Genomic DNA, 25112 nt, shown 5'->3' with positions numbered 1-25112 from the left:
GCGCCAAAACTTCTGAACTGGTGGACAGAACCAAAGAGCGGGGATATAATTGTCCGGTGAATTGGGTGACATTATTGTAAATAAGGACCAGCACTCTGTGAACTGAATTTAAGCTGGTACTGGAAGCGGAAGACAGACTCACTGATAAAGCACATTTGTTAATAGGGCCTTTTTACCACAAGCTACAATCATTTTGAGCCAAGTAATAAAATTTACATTAATATTTATAATGCCTGACTTTGTCACTATTAGTGACTGAATGCGCTAAACCTAACACTACAGCAAGCTTCTAATGAATTCAAGTCCTCTTCGTAAGTGGTTTTGTGGGGTCACTTAAGAGTTCTCTCTTAGCTGTAGGCCATCAAATGCTGCAGTTTACCGAAAGACCATTTTGCCAATGGTCAATGATTGCACAGTTATATAACCAAATTACGAATTGCACCACACTTTTCAGAGATTAGCAGTGAATGTATGTCTTTGCATGTCTGGACTGCTGAAAACCACGAATTAAAGTATAGAAATTTGTACATTTGTGTAAAAAACATGCTTGATATACCTTTTTAAATTAAGACTGAAAGCATTTATCTAAATAAATGTGCTGTTATTCTCCAATCTTTTGTTTGTTTTGTTCACAGCAGCAGTGAAAGGTAAACTATGGGTCGCCTGGATGGGAAAGTGATTGTTCTGTCCGCTGCTGCTCAGGGGATTGGACGTGCTGCAGCAATGGTAAAAACATTTCATATCTTCTTCTTAACATCTCACTGATTTAGTGGCTTCTAAATCACAGCAGAAAATGTTTATTTAGTAGTTAAATATTGCACTTATTCAGTGCTCTTTACATTTTGATAAGTATTAAATATAGATTAACTAATATAGGATATACTGTTTAGAGTTAAAGATTTTAAGAAGTCCCGTGATGTAATTTTTCTTAATGTAATTTAAAACATGTTTCTTCCAACTTCCTTATGTATAGAAACACTTAAGCATGTCACCTAATGTCCTGTAAATGACTGCTGTAATAGTGATTCCTGAGTTAATGGAAGCAAAGGTTCAGGACCGTCCTTTAGGGATATTCTTGCCAAAGAGATAACGACACACTTGAAAATCTCACACACTGGCTTGGACCATCGCTACATCTGTTCCCTCCAAGTGATCTTAAAGTGTGCAAAGGTGCCTTGTATTACAGTGAACTGGGTTTTTATTGGAGGAATTCAACCTAAAAGTTAAAAGATGCAAATGGTATAAGGGGTCTTTTGCACTTTAAAAACCTGCCTTATTGATGGGAAGTTGAATGGATTTCAGAAGAGTTGTGGAACTGTGGATGGATATTGACAGTCTGCTTTCAGATGCTTGATAATGAGATATTGATTGGTATTGATGATCTGAATTATTCCCTGTAGTTGGAGTGCCCTCGTCCATTCGTACAGCAATTTAGATTCCTGCTCAGTTGTGTCTGTGGCTCGGTGTCCTTCTCTTTTCGGTTTTGTGTCATAACCAATCATCATAATTGCAAATTTTTCCTTAAATTTTATAGCACAGCATGTAGAACATTGAGGAACCACTTGGAACTGAACACTGATTATTTTTTTTAAACTGTAGGCATTTGCTAAGGAGGGAGCTCAGGTCACAGCCACAGACATAAATGGAGAAAAGCTGAAGGAGCTGGATGGTATTCAAGGCAAGTTTCATCTCTGCTGATCTATGACTGCCATCTTCTGGCTATTTGAGGCATTGCAAAAGGGATGCCAGTTTACTCCTATCCCTTCATTCAAGTTCTTTCACAACTTAATTATTTGATGCAAAGTTTTAAAATTTTGATTACTTTGAAATAGCTTGTACTTAGAGATAGGGTGGGAAGTTCAGTTATTCAAGAGGGGCTTAGATTAAAACCGTGGTTCCTCCACATCGAAAGGAGCCAGTTGAGATGGTTCGGGTATCTGACAAAGATGCCTCCTGGGTGCACCGTGAGGGAGGTTTTCTGGGATTGTCTGACTGGGAGGAGGTTTTAGCCTATAAAGCCTAGGACCTAGGTTCTCTGCTTAGGTTACCGGCACCAGATAAGTGGAAGAAGCAATGCATGCATTCTACTAATTTCTCTCATTTTGGCCAAAGCAGCTAATTAGTATAAATGCATAACACCTGTGCTTTCCCCAGAGTGAAGTTGTTTTTTTTACAAGAGCCATTTAATGTATCTCTGTTAGAGAAATTGAAATTGCACTGTGGTAATTTTAAAAAGAAAAAAAAACCAGATTATCTCATTTCTGGTGTGCATATCATATATTAGTTTTAAAAGGCTTTATATGGGTTTTAATTGTCTTTTCTTCAAGACTGTGAGAAGAGAACCATATCTCTATTTATTCTGGTCTCTACAGTAAATGAGTTTGAATAAATAGGACGTGAGCAACATTCTTCTTCTGATATCACGCCTGAGCACTTCACCCTCTTAACTGGCTTTCTGCAGAGCCATTGAGCGTTCAGTAGGAAAAGATGTATGTTGAAGAAGATAGCAGCCAGGACCATTGTTTTGCTGTGTAACTGTGAAAATGATTGATAAATGAAGCTGCTATATCTTGAATTATTTCATGCACTAAAATAAAGCCAGCTGTTATGAAGACAAAAGCAGTGCAAGTATAATCTAAACTGTCCTTGTTTTTGTTTTTGGTGTCAGGGATCAGGACCAAAGTGGTGGACGTGACCAAGAAGGACCAAGTAGAAGCCCTGGCCAAGGAACATGACCATGTAGATGTTCTGTTCAACGTTGCTGGGTACTTTTTAAATTGGTTTTTATTTCTCTGATTTACTGAAGAAACAAAAACCTTACATAATTCTTGGAAAAACAAAATGTGTGGTATTTAGAAGTTCCACATCAAGTAACCTTTTTAAAACAAATAAAGCTGTAATTTACACCATTTTTGGAAGTAAATTCGTGTGAGTTATTGTTGACAACAGATTAAAGTAGAAAACTGAAAAAAATATGTCAAAACCAGAATTCCTAAATCAGGAGTCACTGTGCATTTTACTTGTAGTTTCAAATAAACGTTAAGTTATTCTTTTTAACCATGAGGAAGTCAGGAGAGACAGAGAAGTATGTGAGGGTGGTGCAGGACATGTAAGAGGACAGCGAGACAGCGGTAAGGTGTGCAGTAGGAGTGACAGATGGGTTCAGGGTAAGGGTGGGATTACATTAGAGATCAGCTCTGAGCCCCTTCTTGTTTGCAGTGGTGATGGACAGGATGACAGATGAGGTCAGACAGGAGATACTGTGCACTATGATTATTTAAATACAGAATACATGTGAATTAGATGGACACAGGTCGAAAGGTGAACATGCAAGTGAAGGTAGTGAAGGTAGATCAGTTTAAATACCTGCGTTCAACCATCAAAAGCAATGGACAGTGCACAAGAGAGGTGAAGAAGAGATTGCAGGAGCATGGAGTGGCTGGAGACAAGTGTCAGGGATAATTTGTGACAGAAGGATAGCAACAAGAGTGAAAGAAAAGGTTCAAAAGATGGTAATAAAGATGCTCAGATTTTTGAGTGAACAGGATGGGTAATATTAGAACTGAGTACATCAGAGGGACAGCTCAGGTCGAACGGTTTGGAGACAGAGTTAGAAAGTCTAGGCTGAGATGGTTTGGAGATGTGCAGAGGAGGGACAGTGGACAGAGGATGTTGCCAGCAAGGAGGAAAAAAAGACACAGATGAGGTTCTTGGATGAAGTCAAGGAGGACATGCAGTGTTGGTGTGACATAGGTGGAAGCTAGGAATAAGATGTGATGTCAGTTGGATGATCTGCTGTGGTGACCGCAAAAGGAGAAAAAAGATAAAATTGAAGTTACACTTTTCTAATTCACCCATCTGTCTCCTGCTTACTACTTAATTACATTTCCAGAACCCCATAACATACATACATAACCCCCTCTCCCCTTTTCTCAATTTTATTAACAGGTTTCTTCTACATTATCACCTTTGAGTTTTATCTTGAAATGGCAGTAGTTTACCACTCTGGTTTTGATTAAGTTATTAGGTACAGATATTGTCACTTGTGTCTCACTGTTTGTCCAAATTGTCATATTAATGCTGTCTAAAGTTATTAGATGAGGCTATTTTTCCACTAAATGTCTGTGCTCGTACACAGATTTGTGCATCATGGCACCATCTTGGATTGTGAAGAGGATGACTGGGACTTCACAATGAATGTCAATGTGCGGAGCATGTACCTGATGAGCAAGGCTTTCTTGCCTAAGGTGACTTTTGGCCACTTCACCAAACTCTTAACACCATTTATCCCGTGAATGTAATAGGTGCTACTGATAATAGTGTGACATATGCCTTTAATTTTGTTCTCATCCGTTGTTGGATTAGCTGCATTAACTGTACCACTGTGAACCCATGACATGATGGGTGAGGACTGCTCAGCTACTAATCCTGCTTTAGCTGCAAACTAACCAAACTGCCAAACTGTACCTTTAGCGCAGATCTCGGCACTTTTTATTGCTTTGTTTGTGTAGTTTTAATCTGGATTCAACCAAAACAGTTCTGTTAATATGCCATTTGTCATTCTAGATGTTGGCAAAGAAGTCGGGAAACATTATTAACATGGCATCTGTTGCATCAAGCATAAAAGGTAAACGATCTTCCTCAGATCTTTTTTTTTTATTGCAGTTGCTTGTAGAACTATTCCTACTTAAAGGGACACGATGTCTTTGAAGTTTGGCCAGTCTTTGCAATCCTCTTATCTCAGATAAATGCTTTGCCTGCGTGTGGCTGTGTGTGAGTGACAGATGTGTTTCCTCAACACAGGCGTTGTTAATCGGTGTGTCTATAGTACCTCCAAGGCTGCAGTGATTGGGCTCACCAAGTCCATAGCTGCGGATTTCATTGAGCAAGGCATTCGCTGTAACTGTGTTTGTCCTGGTAAGGTTAGAACACAGTGCAACAAATCACCATATCACCATGTGTTTTTAGTCTTCCTCAGTGATACTCAAAGTATACTGTAAACGTCCTTGAAATTAAACTAAATTGATGGGGTGTTTTAGCTGAAGGTTGTTTCATGTTAGGGCACACTGGCTTAAGAGCCGGTCTAAAAAGATGCTGTGTATACTTTTATTTTGATTATTTATATACATCACATCCAAGTCCAACCCAATCGTATTTGATACTTATTAATAGAAAAATGTTCATTTAGCCAAAGACCATAATTTCTTAACTAACTCTTGTCTTTTAATAAACATTTCATTAGGCTTGCTCTCTTTCTATTTCTGTAGGGACTGTTGATACTCCATCACTGAGGGGTAGGATCCAGGCTCAGCCCGACCCAGAACAGGTATTGCAGGCTTTGATGTACATTTTCGCCAACCTGACAGTAATGCCTGCGTGATTCATGTACTATGTGTTATATGTTATCTTTATTTACACGATGTTAAATAATGATGACTGGATGATGAAGATAATGAATGATCCAATTATAAGTCATTTACAGGCTTATAAAGACTTTATGGCAAGACAGAAAACTGGCAGGCTGTGCACAGCCGAAGAGGTTGCACACCTGTGCGTATACCTGGCCTCAGATGAGGTGAGTGCTTGCACAGATGTAATTCAGGAGGTATAATAATAGTATGAATAGAGTGTAGGTATCATAGGAATACACATATCTAGAGAAAGCTGTAGATATTTTTGTCAGTAAAGTAATTTACCAGTGGTTTTAAACTGTCTGGGCCCTCCACAGTCAGCCTATGTGACTGGGACAGAGCACATCATCGATGGAGGTTGGAGACTGTGAGGAAACTGGAAGGACTACATCATTACAGAAGTGGAATCCAAACCTTGAATTCAAATAAAGTTGTCATAAATGTATAATTTTTAAAAAATTATTATTATAAAATAAGAAAAAAATATCAGTAATATTGCATATTTTATGGAAAAATGTCTTGTTTTGCAACTGAAACCAATGCTGCAAATATATTTGTCATCCTAAATTCAAACTATAAATAATGTACAGAAGTGTGTAATCAACTTTAAACCTTTCCCGTTTTCCATTACTGTGCATTACTCTGTGCATAATAGTGAAACAAAAGCTATGTGCAAGATGTTAAGCAAACCAGTTTTCCAAGTAACCCAAGTTCTCCATGCACCGTTGTGGACGCTACATACTTGCTTGGCAGTCACTAATCCGCCTCATTCCTCGTGTACCAGCTGGTGCATCTGCTGCAGGCCTACGAGAAAAGCTGCCACAGACAGCCCGCATGCTCTGGTGTTTACGATATGAGGTGAGCGCGTTTTTTCTTCTATAATTAATAGGTAATTTTTGTCAGAGGCGGTCGCTTGCTAGCTATCTGCATAAAAGGTTGGGTGCACTGTCAGCTTTTAGTAGGCGGTACACAGGCATAAGCAGCTACTGGACAGTAGGACATCAAATATCGGACAAGAACCAGCTGTCAGGGTGGTGGAGATTAAACTAGCCCCCATACTTGCTGGTCCAGTTGACTGAAAAGTAAAATCCAGCTTGATTGTATAAACCGAAGTTAGAAAACCTCGGCCGTCAATTTAACGTTTAAAGAAATTAGGGTCGTTGTTTGACTTTAGCAGTAGGACATTGTGCACAGCCTAAACGCTGTAATCCACAGATATTTGCGAAACGCTCCCATATTAAACGAAAAAATAGCTAGTGGCGGAAGGAGCGGTGGTAGCTGGCGATAGTGCACACCCAGGAGTGGGTCATGTCTGATAATGGAACCACAGCTAGTGAAACCCATTGAATGGTATGGCCAAAAGTTTCTTCTGTGCTTTGGCCATACACGTGTTTACAGTGAATGAAACATGGATACACCCCTATATCTCAAAGATTTGCTGGCGATAGTTGACAAACTAGGTTTAGTGATACCAGTGCGAGCGGGTTGTTGCCGTTGACAGCTGCACGTTAACCTACTTGCTTTAGCATCCGCGCTCTGTAACCTACCTACTTGAGCTAACGCTAGCTACTGTGCCATATGGTGTAGCTGTAAGCATTGATTAGCGGGGTTTGCTTACAATTGGATTAACAGGACGTCTGTCGCTCGCTAAAAGCAAGTTTCAAAACATTGTAGTAGCGTCTGTTTGGCGTTCCTGTGTATGTGGTACTTGTAACCACCAAAACACCATATTAATGTTATACACTGTTATACACAAACGTTGACAAGTCACTCACATTTTTATAGTACATACAGCACACAGAACGAGAGACTGGGACTGATGTGGGGGGTTACAGCAGCTCTCCACAACAGTCCCATGTGTCCACCTGTGTATTAGCCTGATAGATCGCTGCTTGCACACGTTATAGCTTGTACTATGCAGTATTTGTGAAATGTAATGAAATCCATTTCTTTTAAACACCAAACACTCATGTGTTTAGTCTATTATGCGCATGTAGGAGATTTAACCATATCATTTCACATTATGTCAATATTTGTACCAGCACCACTGATACTGTTTGTTTTTTCTTACTGATAAAAACCTATTGTATGAATGGAAACCTGTGGATAGAGGTGGACATGCCAAAAGAAAAGTAAAAGAACAGCCCACTAATGGATAACCCCACCCCTCAGCTTGATGTCTTGTGATACAAGAGTGGACCAGAAAGATTGTAGGCAACCGCCATGGAGGACACCCAGCAGAAAGCTGCAAACCCGGACCTGAGTCCTGCACCCAGTCCAGTGCCTAGTCCAGCTCCCAGCCCACTATTGGACAGAATTCCTTTGCCTGTGCCAAACCATGTGGAGGTTTAGTATTTTACTGCTAATAATTTTTGCACCTGTTGTTCTATTTAATGATTCTGTGTTATATATATTGTTCATTAAAATTAATACCGTCGCCTTATTGATGTTTTTTTTTCTTTTAATTTTTCCTCTGAGAAAGAATTGTAAACCAGTTCAAGGAATTCTCCCAACTTTGAGCCAACATAACCCCTTGAGCAACTCTGTGAAATTGTTATCAGTTTATAGGGCATATCACTTTGGCGTTCATTTCACAAGTGTATAGCAGTCTGTAAACTTAGGATATGGCATGCCTCTGTAAAACTGCTGGTATCCTTCTGACTGAAGATGTGCAAAATAAGACATAGTAAATATAATCCAGAAACACATGCCACTATTTAGCTAGTTATGTTAATGCTGCATTTATGCTTATGTTATTATACTATATGTTATGACGAGTTGTGGAGTTGAGCAGTAAATTCGAATTTGCACACTAATCTGCACATTTCATATTTATTTGTCATCTGTTATGCGCTGCCTTTAGAAATATGCTAAGTCATCTAGCAGAACAGTTTGTCCACCCGCAATGTGAACACTGACCTGCTCTAATCCATGTTGTGATCCTTCTTTTAAAGCACCTAAATGTGAACCAGATCCAGGTGGTGGTACGTCGCTGCTCAAGTCCAAATGTAACAGAGGAGACCACTTATTTTATTCCTCGTAACCCCGTAGTGGACGCCGGTACCAACACAGATCCACCAGTGGTCTGTTGTCCTTTGCTGCGAAGATTTTGCCCCTGTCCGCCAAGAGGCTTTCTCGCCTCCCTCATTACCAAAGGTAAAAAAGGAGGCTGATTTGTCCTCCAAAGCACATTTGTTGTATGTTTCCATCCAAGAATGTGTAAAAACTGCAGATCATGAGTATACAGTAGTTATTGAACTACCTGAGAAATGCAGCCCCATAATTCCCTGTTCTCTCTAGTTCTTTTGGCAGTTGTGCTCTTTGGAGTGGTTTGGTCAATCACAGAGGACGAATGTCTCCCAGGAGGAAACCTCTTTGGCATTACAATACTCTTCATCTGTGCAGTTGTTGGTGGAAAATTGGTGTCTCTCATTCGTCTGCCCAAACTTCCACCTTTCCCACCACTCCTTGGTAAGACAGAAAATCTGGTGCTTTGACTTTTTATGGTGACACTGGCATGTTAATCTAAGTATTTAGTCCATATATATCTACACAGATTTATCCATCAGAGTGATATATAGTTCTAACTGATATTAGCCATGTTAACTGACATTGGCATTGCTCCATAGTGTAGTGGTGTACAGATTTGCCCAAGAAGTAAAAGATAACGACTTTGAAAACTAGAATCAAACACAAATCCCATTGGGACTGGATCGTGAAGGGCATCCGGTGTTCTTCCTCATACAGCTAAAAGCTTTTAATCACACTGTTTTTTGTTTCTCTCAAACAATAGGGGTTAACATGAAAGAAAGTGAAACCTCAACCCCAGCCATGGTCCTGGTTTCTTCCTGTTAAAAAGGGTTTTTTCCCTTCCCACTGTTTCCAAATGCTTGCTCATAGGCGTTTGTCGTTGTTGAGGTTTTTGTCTTGTTGGGGTCTTTACCTTAGAATATAAGGACTGTTGTTGTTATTTCAATGTATATAAATAAAATAAAATTGAACTGAAAAAAAGATTGTCATTTTAAACATTGGTGCATGCCTAGTTGTTAGATTTGTGATTGTTAAACTTCCATATTTGTAAAGCACATACAGTTTTAATGTTTGGGTTCAGTTATTGATAATGATGGGAGCACTGTGTCATTTATGACATAAAAGTGCATACATGCCATGAGCATTTGCTAACAGGCTGCCTTAATGGATTCTTGATACCTACAAATGGGTATTAACCTTGTTATTTGTTTTTTTTTTTGTGCATGATAGACATCAGTATTTGTTAAACTGTTTGCAGTTATGTCAGCATGCAGGTAAAGTTTCTAAAAACCGCATTTCCAAGGACACTCATACATGATTATGCAATGCACGGTGGCAGTATGGCTGTTCCTGGAATAACTTCATGTTCTTATCTCACATGGTGCTCATCCTCAATCTGGGCAACTCATCCTGCAGCTCACTGAACTATACAAAAAGAGGTTTGCTTCACTCTCTGAACTGAGCTCTTGCTGGGGAGTAAGACCTAGTAGTGCTGCAGTGCTGTCTGTATATTTTTATCTAGAAGCTTTTTGAAAAAAAGTCCTGTGTTAAAGCTTTGTCGTTGTTTGTATGTTGGCAACAGCGAGGTCAACTGATGAGTGATGATCCCTGCTGTGGGTGAGAGGGAAGTCAGGTGACAGTATATATTTCTGCGTGTTTAGAAAAAAACAAAACAATACCAAAAAACCTGAACCTTAAATTGAAAACTGAATACTTCTTATTATACGTAACGTTCTACATCAGGGGTGGAGAATTCCAGGCCTCAAGGGCTGGTGTCCCACAGGTTTTAGATGTGTCCTTCATCCAACACAGCTGATTTAAATGGCTAAATTACCTCCTCAGCATGTCTTGAAGTTCTCCAGAGGCCTGGTAATGAACTAGTCATTGATTTAGGTGTGTTGACCCAGGTTGATATCTAAAACCTGCAGGACACTGGTCCTTGAGGCCTGGAGTTCCCCACCTCTGTTCTCCATCATCTAGGACTAAGCTGGAATTTCTTTGAGAAACTTTTAATTTGCATGAGGTTGTCAAGTTACTGTAAGTTTATCCATGTGAAAAGTTAAAAATCATGTTATCCGTTGATGTTCTGGATTTGTTTGTGTTTTGCATCTCTTTGTTGTATTTTTACACAGCAAAGATTATTGTGGCACCTTTGGCTTGAAAAGATATGCCAATTGTGCTGCTAGTTTTCAGGGGGTGAAAACGTGCTGATCATCAGAAGTGTTATTTGCACTGTGCATTGTCATGATGTGATGTGACTCTCTCGTTTGATCAGTTTCCTTGATAAATATCAAGGAAACTGTAACCACTCCTTGTTTAGTTGATAACATTATAGGGAGGGGTAGAAGTTTTCATCTCTAAACATCTCGTTCATGTTTTTTCATTTTCATTTTCAGTAAGTCTTCAAAAAGGAGCTTTGCTTAACAGTTAGGTTTTAATTTTTGAGGTTTCTGGTTTGTCTAGTCTTTCAATAAACCACTAACTAGAATGCTGTTATAAAATTTAGAGGATGGTGCTTAGCTTCCATGGTAGAATATTTGTCTGGCAACCCATTAGAATATGTGCATCATATGTTTTTTTCCCCCACTTATTATAGCATAAGACTTTCTCTGTAGATCCAAAATCTAACCTTTCTACTGCTTTTTTAGATAGATAATTAATTAATACTAATGTTGCGTTGTTTGACTCGAACAATTATCCGAGTCAAGAAGTTTTAGAAGAGGTTGTGGGTTGTTGAAACCTCTGGTGTTAGGGTTTCAACATTCACAGTTTGCAGAGTATCTGATTCTAACACCCTGTGTTCAAAAAGCAACCAGTGAGCTTGTGTTTTTTTTTTTCTCTGTAGCAACATGAAAGAAAGCTTCAAAGAATAAACAAACCTTAATGGTAATAAGGATCAGCTTTCCTCTTTCTCACCCTCACTTGTGCTTTGCTGCAGGTATGCTGCTCATGGGATTCCTGCTGAGGAACATTCCAGTTGTTACAGATGGGGTGTACATTGACTTCAAATGGTCTGCATCTCTCAGGAACATTGCTCTGGCTGTCATTCTGGCCAGAGCTGGTCTAGGGTTGGATCCCACGGTATGCTAGATACTATACAAGCTTAACATCGGCATTGAGAGGTAGAAATACAGTAATTATATGTTAATCTCATCTCTTTTCACTTGCCATTGTTATACTGGTGCAAATTCTCACTGATAGCTATGTCATTGGTTGAAGTGGTTAAAGTAGTTAAAAGAAGAGTTAATTAAACCTTCTAAGACCTAAACTCTTTCATGGCATGCATTTTTAATTTCTCTTTGCCATTTGGGCTGATTGGGACCTGAAGAACGTAAAAACAAAGAATAACAAGATTTTTTTTTTTTTTTTTTACCTAATTTTTGTTTCTGAGAAAAATGAGATCCACATATGAGGACATTCGCTTTAAATTTCGATAAAACTGTGGTAGTATAATGTCCTCGTAAGTGGATATCAGGCCCTTGTACAGCAAAATTTAGTATTTTGGTCACAAAATGTGATGTCCACATATGTGGATGCCAGGTCCTCGGAGGTTAAGAAATGACAGGAAGAATCTGTTCATGTTTTAGTCAGTTATTTACCTCATCATTCAGTACTACTAAATATGCTTGTTAAAGCTTTTTGTAGTGATGTGCAGAACCTAATAACTTGTTTGATGTGTGTGTCTGTTATCAGGCTCTAAGGAAACTAAAAGCTGTGTGTATACGTGTGGCAGCTGGGCCGTGCTCGATAGAGGCTTGCACCGTAGCTGTGATCTCTCACTTCCTCATGGGCTTGCCCTGGGTGTGGGGCTTCATCCTTGGGTAAATACAACACTACTCTCACTTGCTGTGTACCCAGCTCTTATTTTTCAACTTCATAACCAAAATCACCATTGATTGATGTCTATGGCAAATCTATACACATACTTTAAAATTACTGTTTCATTCGTGATCCCCAGGTGTGTCACAAACACAAAATTTGTATTTGGTGACTCGCTGGGTGAAATCAGTCGCAAAGAAGGTGCTGCCCCAGAAATTGCTGTGATCGCTAGCAGATTGACATGGCTACCTGTAACTGGCATGAAAGATGTTGACATTGCTGCAAACTACTTGCCAAGTGGTAGTGAAACATTAAAAAAAGCCTGAAACAAACCAGAAAGGGAGGATGATTGGCCATTGCTACTGAGACCAACACATTTCAAAAGGCACAACTTTTAAATCTTCTTAGTCAGGGAATAGACATTTTAATCCCAGCGACTGGTAGCTGCTAGGAAGTCCTTGATTGGTGTCAAGGCCTGTGTGACTAGGGCCCAATGAACCAGACTTTGTCCTGTTTTTGTCTGGATTTTACCTGCAACTTAACTTTGTGTTATATTCATATTTGGATTATGTGACCACTTAGCTCTCTGGGTCCATGAGACATTAGAGAGCTGAGTGAAGGTCAAATCTTACTTTGTGATAAATTAAACCTAACACTGCAAAAAAAACCCAAAAAAGAAACCAAAACACTGCAGTTATAAGGAACATGTTTACATGAAGAACAGCACAAAAACTGAAATTTAAATAAGATGCATATCTGCTTCATCAGCATTGAGGGTATTAAGTGGAGCATTAGTATTTGTAAAAAAACAAGAAGCTCTGGTTTTACATCTAGATAGCTTGTTCTTCTTGTGTTGCATGTTGTGGTTAATGGATGACTTAGTAGAAAGAAGGCCCTGTTAGCTGTTCATAACCACAGAAATCTTTTTCTACTAATTCCACTTTACATTAGTCAGCTCAAACTTTTCCTTTTGCTTCTACCCAAATGGTAAGACGTCATAATAAACATTTGTTAAATGGTAAATGTATAGCTAAATAAATGTTAGGCAATATGTTTCTCAATTGAACAGTAACACAATTACTATAAAAGTAAAGTAATGTCTTATTATCATGATCAATTATTATATTATATAACATGTTTAGTGGGCAGCACGGTGGTTAGCACTGTTGCCGCACAGCAAGAAGGTCCTGAGTTCAATTCCACCATCAGGCCGGGGTCTTTCTGTGTGGAGTTTGCATGTTCTCCCCGTGTTTGCGTGGGTTCTCTCCGGGTACTCCGGCTTCCTCCCACCGTCCAAAGACATGCAGCTTGTGGGGATAGGTTAATTGGATAATCCAAATTGCACTAGGTGTGAATGTGCGAGTGTGAATGGTTGTCTGTCCCTGTGTGTTAGCCCTGCGACAGACTGGCGACCTGTCCAGGGTGTACCCCGCCTTCGCCCTATGACAGCTGGGATAGGCTCCAGCGCCCCCCGCGACCCTGAAAAGGATAAGCGGAAGCGAATGGATGGATGGATGGATGTTTAGTATCATCGTGTGGTTTAAATGCATTTTATGAGCATTGATACAAGAACAGAATATGTTTCTTAAAATAAATAATTATTACACAAACTAATGACATACAGGCAAGTTTTAAATTGTTTTTTGTCTGCTAATCATTAACAATCTATTATAATGTCATCTTCTTCACAATACAATAACTATTTGTTTGCTTAAAAACTAATTTACCATTTATTAACTATGATATAATAAATTCTTACCAAATGTTTGTAAAGCTTGCCCAGGAGTTTTTCATTTATCAGTGAATGAATGAACCCTCTATCTTCTCCACGTTGCAGCTTCGTGCTAGGAGCTGTGTCTCCAGCAGTGGTGGTTCCCTCCATGCTCCTGCTGCAGAAGGACGGTTACGGTGTAGAGAAGGGCATCCCCACCCTGCTGATGGCTGCAGGCAGCTTTGATGACATTCTTGCGATCACAGGATTCACAACATGCTTGGGCATGGCCTTTGCCACAGGTAATCTCTGCTCTGTGCGTTTACATGTGTGGAGCCGTGAGAGGAAAACAAGAATTGATGGATTTATCGCTTTGTTTTGCCTTTGACACACAACAGCACCTTATCTCCCGAAGAGAAACGCATAGAAGAAAATAACTTTTTGCTGTAGTTTGTAAAGATGTCACCAGAGGGTGTGAGCGTGCTGATTACTCTTAATACAGAGTTCTGGCACCAGTTCATTATATATGGCAGAATCTGAATTTTTTACAGGGTTACCTTTGTATTGCTGCAACACTCTTTCTATTGTGGTGTAATTCAACAGCACTCAAACTGTAGATGCCAAAATGTCCAACATGTTAAGCCTTCCTTACACTAAATAAAGTGTAAGAAAGTGTAAAGTATATACTTTGAGTGTTTGCTGGCTTCTGTATTAAGCTGCATTAGTTAGAGAGACTTGTTTCTGAACTGGCAAATTAAAATATTTTAGAAATTCACAATTTCACAAATGTTTGTTTTGATTGATTCTTCTAGGTTCAACTTGGTACAACCTCCTCAGGGGGGTGCTGGAGGTGGCAGGAGGGATGGTTGCTGGGATTCTTCTTGGTTTTCTCATCCAGTACTTCCCTAGTGTTGACCAGGTAAAGTAACAGCCAGGAAAAGCTTGTATGGATAATTCACTAGCAGGGATCACTCCCTTGGTAACGATGAGCAATGAGGGATGAGGGAGTGTGATTAGTGCTGCGGTTTGGGGAAGGCCTTGAAGGGGACTGGCGACGGCTCTCTGTACTAACGAGAAATAAAGGGAGGAAAGGAAGAGAGGAGAGGACAGGAGAAGAGAGTAAAGAAAAAAGGGGGGACAGGGTGGAGCATGAAAATGAGAACAGCGGGTATTGGAGAAGGGGGGCTTTTATAGCCTGAGGCCAGAGGGGACATGAAGGAGGAGTGGTCCCGCTCCTGAAATTCAGATGATATCTCCACAAAAGTATAACCCTTTTTCCATAAAAAAGTTTGGGTGTGTGAATAGGAAACATAATAAGAATAAAACTGCAGATTTTAACCCTGTTAACTGAAAAAGTGAACTGAAAAAGTATCAGATGTGAAAGGTTTTATTTTTAATGTGCTCATTTTGCCCTTTTTACATCAGAATGTGCCACATGTTTTTACTGGGGGCATATTTGGACTAAGCAGGCCAGTTTAGCCCAAGGACTCTTACTGTCATCTCAATGGCAGCATGTGTTGTTTAAAAACCTCGATACTATGTAGCTTTAGATTACATATTGGATTTATTTCTTCATCAAAAGTGAAAGTGCTGTGAACCAACACGTCCTAGCTTCTTTGCAAATGATTTCTTATAGACCTTAGAGCTATTATTTGTTAAATAATGCATATTGTAATCCTTTTCGCTATCCAGAAACCTACTGTTAACTATTTCTTCTAGAAACACTTGGTGATGAAGCGTTCCTTCTTGGTGCTGGGTCTGTCTGTTTTTGCTGTGTTTGGCAGCGGTGTGGCAGGCTTTCCTGGCTCCGGAGGCCTGTGCACCTTGGTGCTGGCATTCCTGGCTGGCCTCGGCTGGGGGACAGAAAAGGTAAAAATAATGCATCTAATAACTACAGTACATCAGTACGTCTGTTTGCAGTTTTCTGACTTTGGAGGTGAATTTGAATGAGGCTAACTGTCCAAAATCTTAGACCTAATTTCTCTTAAACTACTTGGTTGTTATATATTATAATTAAATGTGAACAGTGAACATGTCCTACATTCTTTGTCCTTAGGCACGTGTGGAAGAAGTGATAGGGTGGGCGTGGGATGTGTTTCAGCCTCTTCTCTTTGGACTGATAGGAGCTGAGATTCGAGTCTCTGAGTTGGAGGGACACACAGTTGGTGAGATAAACAGACACACACACACAAACAGCCTTCAAAATAACCCACAGCAAGATGGCTGTTATCACTGTGAAAAATTCAAATATTACTCTGTGTATGAAAATATATTTGCATAACCCAAAAAAAGAGGCAATGTGAGAGATATGATGCTTCTTCCTGTCCTGTAAATACTAATCCCTCTGTCTTTGTTAGCACTTTACAGCTATAGCAGTTTACTAAATAACTTATGACATGTTTGTTTTGCATGAGTCAGTGCAGCTGAAATGACACTGCACATAATTTTCTTGCAGTAATTTTGTTTTGGGGGGGCGGGGGGGGGATTTATATGGTGTACATATAATATTGTTGTCCTTGTATGACTTTTGCCTCTACATGTCTCTAGGTCTGGGTATCGTCTCTCTCCTCATTGGTCTGCTGGTTAGAGTGGGGTTCACCTTCGTCTGTGTGTTGTTTGCGGGCTTTAGCATAAAGGAAAAAGTGTTCATAGCCCTAGCATGGATGCCTAAAGCAACAGTGCAGGTATGTCTCCTTAGCAAACCTTTGAATGAAAAGCATATGCATTAAATGTCTTTGAAGTCTGTGGGGTTGTGCCGCATCTTGGCTTGTCTCTGTCAGGCAGCTATAGGATCCACAGCTTTGGACATGGCGAGGACAAAGGATGACAAGCAGCTGCAGAAATACGGCATGGACGTGCTGACTGTGGCTGTGCTCGCCATCCTTCTCACAGCCCCTGTAGGCGCACTTATCATAGGGCTGTGTGGCCCTCGCCTGCTGCAAAAGCCAGAGAACCCAGTCAGCGGTGAGCGAGTCAAACCCAGTTTATCAGCTTTCTTCCTAGGTATGTAAAGTCTTTCTTTTGAAAATTCAAGCTTGGCTCAGCAACCTTTGCTAACCTAACTAGGTGTGTTTGAATAGTGAGTATCCTTTCCTTTCCTAATATTTTTCCTGCTACACCCTTATGACATAAAGATTTGCATAGCTTGGGCCACTGTGTCATTCAGCAGCTTCACGATTTTTTACAGGCACACAACAGTGGTATTGTGTTCATGTAAATACATTTATTCACAGTGCAAAAAGTGCAGCTAGTTTCATTTTTTAAATCTTTCATTTTCTCACTCTTATTATTTTTTTCCTCCCTGTCTCTTCTTCCTCTTTCTTAGGCACTGCAGCAGGAGATCAAGATGACAATGAAACTCCCGTCACCTATGAAAGTACACTCTGATGTCAAGTGTGAGAGAGGAGAATTAAAGAAACTCCTCACACCTCAGATATTTGAACTTCTCTTTGGCCACCGAGTGGCCCTCGCTGTGTCTCTGTTGTTCAGCTCTCTGTGTTCGCAGTCCTGCAGGAACACGTGAATCATTTTGTATTTATAGCATCTGGTGATTTCCAGGCCTAACACTGCAAACAAATGACCCACATTGCACTGTCTGGAAAAAAAATCATATTGTTTTCAAGGTATAGAAATGGTTTATACTTTTAAAAGGATCTTGTCATATTCACTAAATCCAGAATTTTTCCACTGTTCTTGATTGGATTACCAGTAAGAAAGCACTTTACTTTGACTTGAAAGGTCAAAGTAAAGCAGCTTTCTTCGTGGGGGACAGAGAACGTTTTGGGATGTTGTTGATAAGCAATTTTTATTGCTATGAGTAGACTACACTGTAAAACCACATGCAAGTTTTAGGCATCCTACATCTTCATGCTGTGTTTGTTTACTTTGATTTGTGTATGCATATTAGCCCTCTGTCAGTATGGTGAGATCAGTTGCGTAGTTTGCAAAGAGTCAGGGAAGGATTTGTGTAATTGATAATATTTTAGTTTAAGTACGATGCTGCTAAATGTCAGCCAGTGTGATCATGTCCATATCTGCAAAACTGTATGAATCCAACATTTTATAATTGAAGAAGAAATATAGATTTTTCAGTATTCTTAGTTTTTTTTTTAATTGCAGAATGTATCTGGTGCAACATGAAATGTCTTTTGCTTTAATTTATATGACCTCACTTAAAAGATTTCATAATAGCAGCTATTTATGATTTTTTTTTTCCATTTTACCCAAATACTATGTAAAAGTAAATTTATTGTCCATCTTTAACATTGCTGCAGTAAAAGCTTAAATTATTCAAAAGTGTTGTGTGAGCAGTTTCCTTTCTGGTCACACTAGCGGTGCGCTTCTAGTGAGGATCTGTGGGTAAGGCCATCAGTGTGGGCCTGGAACAAATGCCTCTACTAGACTGCTGTAAAATTAGTAGACATTCATGATATGAGAAGATCAATGGTGATCCAACAACATTTATGCTTCCAAAAGGCCAAAATTATCAGTTGTCTAGTGAATCTGATGGTTTTTCCACATCATTTTTGACTATGGTAACTTCAACCTTCTAGTGCCAATAAAAAGACTTGTTCTGAATACTAACAGCTCAATGTTTGTTGGACTGGCATGAAGTCCACCTCTGAAAAGTCACACACTCTTGTAGCTCCCTTCCATTACCACCATTGCCTGAAAAACTGACTTTAAAATTTTTTTTATATATATATATATAATAAACATAGCCGCTTAAAATTTTTTTTTTTTTTAAAAAATAGCATTCTCTAAGTACAACCTTACAGACCTTTTATTTCCAAAGGTGACAAGCAGACACATCTCATTAATTTAAAGATGCCAAAATTCTCTTTATTTCTACATCTAGCATGAATAAATTCACACCATTATCTTGCAAAGCTCATGAACAGTTATACTGTAAAAAACAAACAAACAAAATGCAGATTTGTTATTGACAGTCATTAATGAAGAAAATTTTCCAAGACAACTTCATACAGATATGACAAAAGCCGAAGGAAACAGACATTTTCAAACCTTGAAAGTTTAGTGAAACACGATTTATCTTGAAATTACTTGTGTGGTTTGAAATGTATTAAGGCAACAGAACCGAATACAAAATGTGAAACTCAACATTTAAAGGCTATGAGTAGAACAGATTTAAAGAATAAGTAGCTTCCCATACACACAATAACTTAAAATATGTCACATCCATTAAGTATGGAAATGTTAGTATTTGGCACACATATCTGAAGCAAATAAAATAAAGGAATTAAAGAAAAAGGAGAAGGGGAAAAAAAAGCTGTCCGATATCATCCAAAATGAAGGAGGGTCAGACTAGTTTTGAGGACTCCATTTAAACAGACATTTATCTGCAAAACCTCTCGCCTGATGGCCTCACATTAGATAAATGCATCATAAAGTCACTGCAATTATGCAGTTATGTTTCAAGTTTCCCCCTCAAAGTGGTCCCAGTCAAATAAAACTGCTCCTCTGTTAAACAACAAACGTGAACAATGAACAAAAAGGCCCACACAAAAACGAAGTTACTCTTTTTTTATTTTTTAAAAACTTCCCTTATTGCAAACTATCATTAAAGTATCCCAAATGTAGCTTTCAAACAGAGTGTGGTTTCTATTTTTAAGTAAATATAACACCAAGACAAGAGCAAGAAAAACTGTTTAGAGAAAAAAATCTGATCAGTGGTCGATTATAGTATCTTCTTTTTAAGTATGAGCGGTCCCACGTTGTCTCCAGTCAGCTCGTTGTGCTTTAAGTGTGACTTGTCGCATACAGGAAACTAAAACAGGAAACAATATTAACTGATCAGCAAGAAGTAAAATGCCCAAACACTTGTCCCAGCTTAACTAGAGGGGTTTATCAATAAATCATAAGCAGCAATAATAATAATAATAATAATAATAATAATAATAATAATAATGTGGATAAGACAGAAATGTATCCTGCAGTCTGTGTGAACAATATTTAGATTTACTAACAGTATACTTCAGAAAATACTAACACACTTACAGTTTTGGAACGCCAGCAGCGACAGTAACACACATTTGCGCTGTTCAGGTCCTCAATGTCTATCTCATTGACCACTTTTGGGTTCTCTTTCTGGATCTTCAGATTGATCAGGCTGTCCCTCTGCTTCTTCTTCTTAGGCAGAAAGGGGCGAATGGTGAGATAACCGAGCAAAGCCAAGATGCCCAGAAGAGGAAGCAACCGGAGCCACTCAGACACTATAGATATTATAGCATAAACAACATACACACATTAGCTAAAGAAGAAAAACAAGCATACAATGTTGAACTGGATTCTATGGTCCTAAAACTGGCATTTACTACTGGCCATTCAGATTAGAGATGACCAACTGACAGGAAATGTATCATATACGTTGATGATCCAGTACTAGTACTCATATGCAATGTATACATAAGAAACGTTTTTACTCTCACTACCGTTTCAAGTGTGTTTCTGGTTCTGCTGGGGGTTTCTTCCTGTTAAGAGAGTTTTTCCCTTCCCACCATCACCAAGTGCTTGCTTGTGGAGAGGGGAGGGGTGATTGTCTGGGTTTCTTTCTTTCAATATGGGGTCTTTACGCCATAATACACAATTATACTATTATTGTGATTTGGGGCTATATTAATCAACTGACCTCAACTAAATTTCGCACTGTCTGTCAAGTGTGACAAAAACATATCTTCAACAGTGCTGTGTGCATTTCGGTACACTCTTCCTCATTCTGATGAGCTCATTAGTGAGCCAGTCAAGCCTCATACAGTGGGGCAAAAAAGTATTTAGTCAGCCACCGATTGTGCAAGTTCCCCCACCTAAAATGATGACAGAGGTCAGTAATTTGCACCAGAGGTACACTTCAACTGTGAGAGACAGAATGTGAAAAAAAAAAATCCATGAATCCACATGGTAGGATTTGTAAAGAATTTATTCGTAAATCAGGGTGGAAAATAAGTATTTGGTCAATAACAAAAATACAACTCAATACTTTGTAACATAACCTTTGTTGGCAATAACAGAGGTCAAACGTTTACTATAGGTCTTTACCAGGTTTGCACACACAGTAGCTGGTATTTTGGCCCATTCCTCCATGCAGATCTTCTCGAGAGCAGTGATGTTTTGGGGCTGTCGCCGAGCAACACGGACTTTCAACTCCCGCCACAGATTTTCTATGGGGTTGAGGTCTGGAGACTGGCTAGGCCACTCCAGGACTTTCAAATGCTTCTTACGGAGCCACTCCTTTGTTGCCCGGGCGGTGTGTTTTGGATCATTGTCATGTTGGAAGACCCAGCCTCGTTTCATCTTCAAAGTTCTCACTGATGGAAGGAGGTTTTGGCTCAAAATCTCACGATACATGGCCCCATTCATTCTGTCCTTAACACGGATCAGTCGTCCTGTCCCCTTGGCAGAAAAACAGCCCCATAGCATGATGTTTCCACCCCCATGCTTCACAGTAGGTATGGTGTTCTTGGGATGCAACTCAGTATTCTTCTTCCTCCAAACACGACGAGTTGAGTTTATACCAAAAAGTTCTACTTTGGTTTCATCTGACCACATGACATTCTCCCAATCCTCTGCTGTATCATCCATGTGCTCTCTGGCAAACTTCAGACGGGCCTGGACATGCACTGGCTTCAGCAGCGGAACACGTCTGGCACTGCGGGATTTGATTCCCTGCCGTTGTAGTGTGTTACTGATGGTGACCTTTGTTACTTTGGTCCCAGCTCTCTGCAGGTCATTCACCAGGTCCCCCCGTGTGGTTCTGGGATCTTTGCTCACCGTTCTCATGATCATTTTGACCCCACGGGATGAGATCTTGCGTGGAGCCCCAGATCGAGGGAGATTATCAGTGGTCTTGTATGTCTTCCATTTTCTGATGATTGCTCCCACAGTTGATTTTTTCACACCAAGCTGCTTGCCTATTGTAGATTCACTCTTCCCAGTCTGGTGCAGGTCTACAATACTTTTCCTGGTGTCCTTCGAAAGCTCTTTGGTCTTGGCCATGGCGGAGTTTGGAGTCTGACTGTTTGAGGCTGTGGACAGGTGTCTTTTATACAGATGATGAGTTCAAACAGGTGCCATTCATACAGGTAACGAGTGGGGGACAGAAAAGCTTCTTACAGAAGACGTTACAGGTCTGTGAGAGCCAGAGATTTTCCTTGTTTGAGGTGACCAAATACTTATTTTCCACCCTAATTTACGAATAAATTCTTTACAAATCCTACCATGTGGATTCATGGATTTTTTTTTCACATTCTGTCTCTCACAGTTGAAGTGTACCTCTGGTGCAAATTACTGACCTCTGTCATCATTTTAGGTGGGGGAACTTGCACAATCGGTGGCTGACTAAATACTTTTTTGCCCCACTGTATATGCAATTTATTCAAGGAGCTTTATTGTCATTTGCATCACATGTTAACATGAGGTGGAACAAAATTATGTACACACGGTCCCGGAGCGAAAAGAGACAGAATAATGAAAAAAAAAACAAAAACAAACAAATGTTTTTAAAAAGTAATCAATGAATAGGTTTGTTTAACGAAAAAGAATAACAAGTAATAAAACAACACGATAAGCAGAGTGCAACAACCTGAGTACCAGTATGGAGTTATAAGCATAATTTTGCATAAATAATGCATAAGAGAAATCTTAGTGATTTATGCATGCTAAAAATGTGGATCAACTGAATTTTGGAAGCAGGCAGATTCTCGGATCCACATTTCTTGTATAGCTTGTGTCTGATCTGCATTACTAATGTATTATTACACTCGATCCAACTCGAGTGTCATATCACACCAACAGCTACCAGGGGAAATGCCACACAGAGACCTTAAAAGTGCTCTGGGAAAACCCGCCTTATGCTCCACCATACATGGTGAAGACACAGTCGGGATTAAAGACAGCTGTGTAATTTCACTATTAGCACTGTGTCAGACCCCAGCTTTTGATAATACCTTTATGCGGGTTAAAAGGATTCTGATGCCTAATGGGACATTTCTAATCCTTAATCCTTTTAACAAATTGTACGCAGTTCAAAAGGGATGTCTTTGCATGTGGGAGAATGGCTATGCACCGTCATCTAATATGAACTGACCCACTTTGCTGCTTAGGACAAACTGACAGTTAGCAGGGCCTTCATAACTAGGCTTTAACTTAAAACCACTAATATTATGCCTGTCAGTGAGTATTAACCAACGCCATCTCCCAAAAGAAGAGTGTTGTTTTTGGTTGAAGGCCTTCTCAGATGGGCATTATATTAATGTTTTACTTTCTCCACATGGGTTAGCTAGTGATGTAAATGCCATTACCAAAGGGTGCATGTGACACTGTGTGCCTTTCATTGTGTTGTGGTCAAGCTATCATGATACTACAAAGAGTATCAACTGCACATGCTTCCTTCAGGCAGACTCAGGAGTATTATAACTACACATGCCTTGCTTTAAACGTCCTCATCCACAAATCCAAAACTTTTCAATGATCTATGCTGGCTCAAAAGATCAAGTTTTGAATTGACTTCATGAAGCCCTGGTTTACTTCTTCCGTTCCTATATTTAAACTGCGCAAGACTTGCCAAAGTTCAGCATTTCGGTTCTCAGTTAAACTGGTTCAGCAGATACTAAGTGTGATGTTAAGAGTTCACAGAACAGTCTGAAAGAGTCAGCGCAGCTGGGACCACAGGGTAGTAGGTTAGTATGCAAAACGGGCCCCGAGAGAGTCTCAGACGCATTTGTATGATTTATTCAAAATAATTTAAAAACTTCTGCAGGAGTACCACCAGATGATCATATGGTGCAAAATAAAACAAATGTGTTTAAAACTTGCTTTTCACAAAAGTACAGTTTGGCCAGTGCTCGAATGAGCAGGACAATTAAGAAAAATCGTTTTTACACAAGCGATATGCAGGTAATTAGCAATTAGCATCACACCATTCACAGGACTTCACTTACAAAAAGACAATGTTTGTAAAGTTATAACGAATTCGTGGTTAGTATCACGAGTGTTTGCACATTCAAACAGACGCAAACAACAAACAAGCACGACCGTAAGGTCATTACTTTGTCTTTGACACACACACAGACAAGCACAAAAGATTTACGCTTAGCTGTTTCATGACTCAAAGAAGCACTCTGGGACATAATCCCTGTTTTTGTAGGACTGCTCTTCACGACACTACTAAAGCAGCGTTTGAAGAAGCAGCTAGCTAGAGTAAAAAAACTCTGTCTCCCACGAGTTTACTACTCATCACCCCAGGACTGTCTGAAGTTCAACACAGCAGCTGCTAATTACCTGTTAACCTCGCAAATCCGCCGATGGTCTCCGGCAGCGGTAGCCTCTTGAGGTAGGCTGGAAGCTGGACTTTTATTATTTTTGCTATCGTCTCTAAAACCATTGTGAATTGCTCGGTTGAGGAGCTTTTGTGTTTGACTTGGATAGTTCCTGAGCTTCGTTTATGTCACGGCGTTCATTACTAAGCGCAGTTTTTTTTGCCGGTACGTAAGCCCCTTCTGATGAAAAGTAGAAAGAACCGAGAAGAAGCGTAGACGTCTTTGTGAATACACGTAACGATGACACGTGACGGTGGCGTCAGACCAATCAGCGTCCGAGGACCTGGTCGTCTACGATTGGACAACTTGAATTTTGCGTGAGGATGGCTTCTTCTGCAATTTCATGTGCACTTTCTAAAAAAAAAGGTGTGTGTGTGTGTGTGTGTGTGTGTGTGTGTGTGTGTGTGTGTGTGTGTGTGTGTGTGTGTGTGTGTGTTCGTCAGAGAGTCAGCACAGAAGCACTATAGTCTGAAGTCTATTTTTTAATCTGATACCATCAAAATTATTGCACGCATTTAGTAACTGTCGCGGTCCACCCCTAAGCCTAAGTGGTTCCCCCTTTTTTAAAGTGTTTTTTTCGTGTTACACGAAAGTCTGCAACAGTACACATTATGTTTGCTTTAGAACGGGATTTCCAAAGAAAGAAAACCTCGGCAGTTTTAATAGCTGAAGATGTCCGTAGATTATTTAACGGCTGTTTAATATATATATATATATATATATATATATATATATATATAATGTCAATAAAATGTCAATAATCTGTGTGTGTGTCCTACCTGTGTCCTGCAGTTAAAAATATCCTAA

The 25112-nt window shown here is 39.6% G+C and overlaps 3 protein-coding genes across 7 annotated transcripts in view; 2 read left to right on the top strand and 1 right to left on the bottom strand.

Moving 5' to 3' along the window:
• bdh2 (3-hydroxybutyrate dehydrogenase, type 2) overlaps window positions 1-5854 on the top strand; it is a 17583-nt gene extending 11729 nt beyond the window's left edge. Inside the window, exons 2-10 of one of the 2 annotated variants that reach the window (XM_005949981.3) lie at window positions 636-726; window positions 1600-1678; window positions 2669-2765; window positions 4139-4247; window positions 4567-4627; window positions 4804-4917; window positions 5268-5326; window positions 5483-5575; window positions 5729-5854. In XM_005949981.3, the coding sequence (XP_005950043.1) occupies window positions 655-726; window positions 1600-1678; window positions 2669-2765; window positions 4139-4247; window positions 4567-4627; window positions 4804-4917; window positions 5268-5326; window positions 5483-5575; window positions 5729-5782 (738 nt within the window). In that variant the 5' untranslated portion in view covers window positions 636-654 and the 3' untranslated portion in view covers window positions 5783-5854. The remainder of the gene's footprint in view (window positions 1-635; window positions 727-1599; window positions 1679-2668; window positions 2766-4138; window positions 4248-4566; window positions 4628-4803; window positions 4918-5267; window positions 5327-5482; window positions 5576-5728) is intronic. The other variant, XM_005949982.3, reaches the window with a different exon arrangement.
• Window positions 5847-18262, top strand: si:dkey-162b23.4 (sodium/hydrogen exchanger 9B2). 4 transcript variants are annotated; one of them, XM_014330193.2, is made up of 13 exons: window positions 5849-6269; window positions 7584-7757; window positions 8366-8567; window positions 8712-8882; window positions 11380-11522; window positions 12135-12262; window positions 14098-14273; window positions 14784-14890; window positions 15691-15840; window positions 16028-16136; window positions 16519-16655; window positions 16752-16974; window positions 17297-18262. In XM_014330193.2, exons 2-13 carry the CDS (start codon window positions 7635-7637, stop codon window positions 17356-17358), a joined length of 1731 nt encoding a protein of 576 aa, XP_014185679.1. In that variant the 5' UTR covers window positions 5849-6269; window positions 7584-7634; the 3' UTR covers window positions 17359-18262. The 4 variants fall into 4 exon arrangements, with proteins under 4 accessions (XP_014185681.1, XP_014185679.1, XP_014185678.1 ...); XM_014330192.2 differs by having other exon boundaries at window positions 7522-7757; XM_014330194.2 differs by having other exon boundaries at window positions 5851-6269; window positions 7522-7757; window positions 16752-16935.
• A 529-nt stretch (window positions 18263-18791) lies between these two features.
• Window positions 18792-24502, bottom strand: cisd2 (CDGSH iron sulfur domain 2). Its single transcript, XM_005949985.3, has 3 exons — window positions 24268-24502; window positions 19990-20204; window positions 18792-19759 (listed from the first exon to the last, which is right to left on the bottom strand). Exons 1-3 carry the CDS (start codon window positions 24368-24370, stop codon window positions 19670-19672), a joined length of 408 nt encoding a protein of 135 aa, XP_005950047.1. The 5' UTR covers window positions 24371-24502; the 3' UTR covers window positions 18792-19669.
• Between the last annotated feature and the right edge of the window lie 610 nt (window positions 24503-25112).

The sequence above is a fragment of the Haplochromis burtoni genome, unplaced genomic scaffold (genome assembly GCF_018398535.1).
Source record: "Haplochromis burtoni strain Fernald_Lab_line unplaced genomic scaffold, NCSU_Asbu1 Contig_730, whole genome shotgun sequence".
NCBI classification, from domain to species: domain Eukaryota; kingdom Metazoa; phylum Chordata; class Actinopteri; order Cichliformes; family Cichlidae; genus Haplochromis; species Haplochromis burtoni.
Note: the sequence above shows the minus strand (reverse complement) of the source record. Positions and strands in the feature narration are given on the sequence as shown.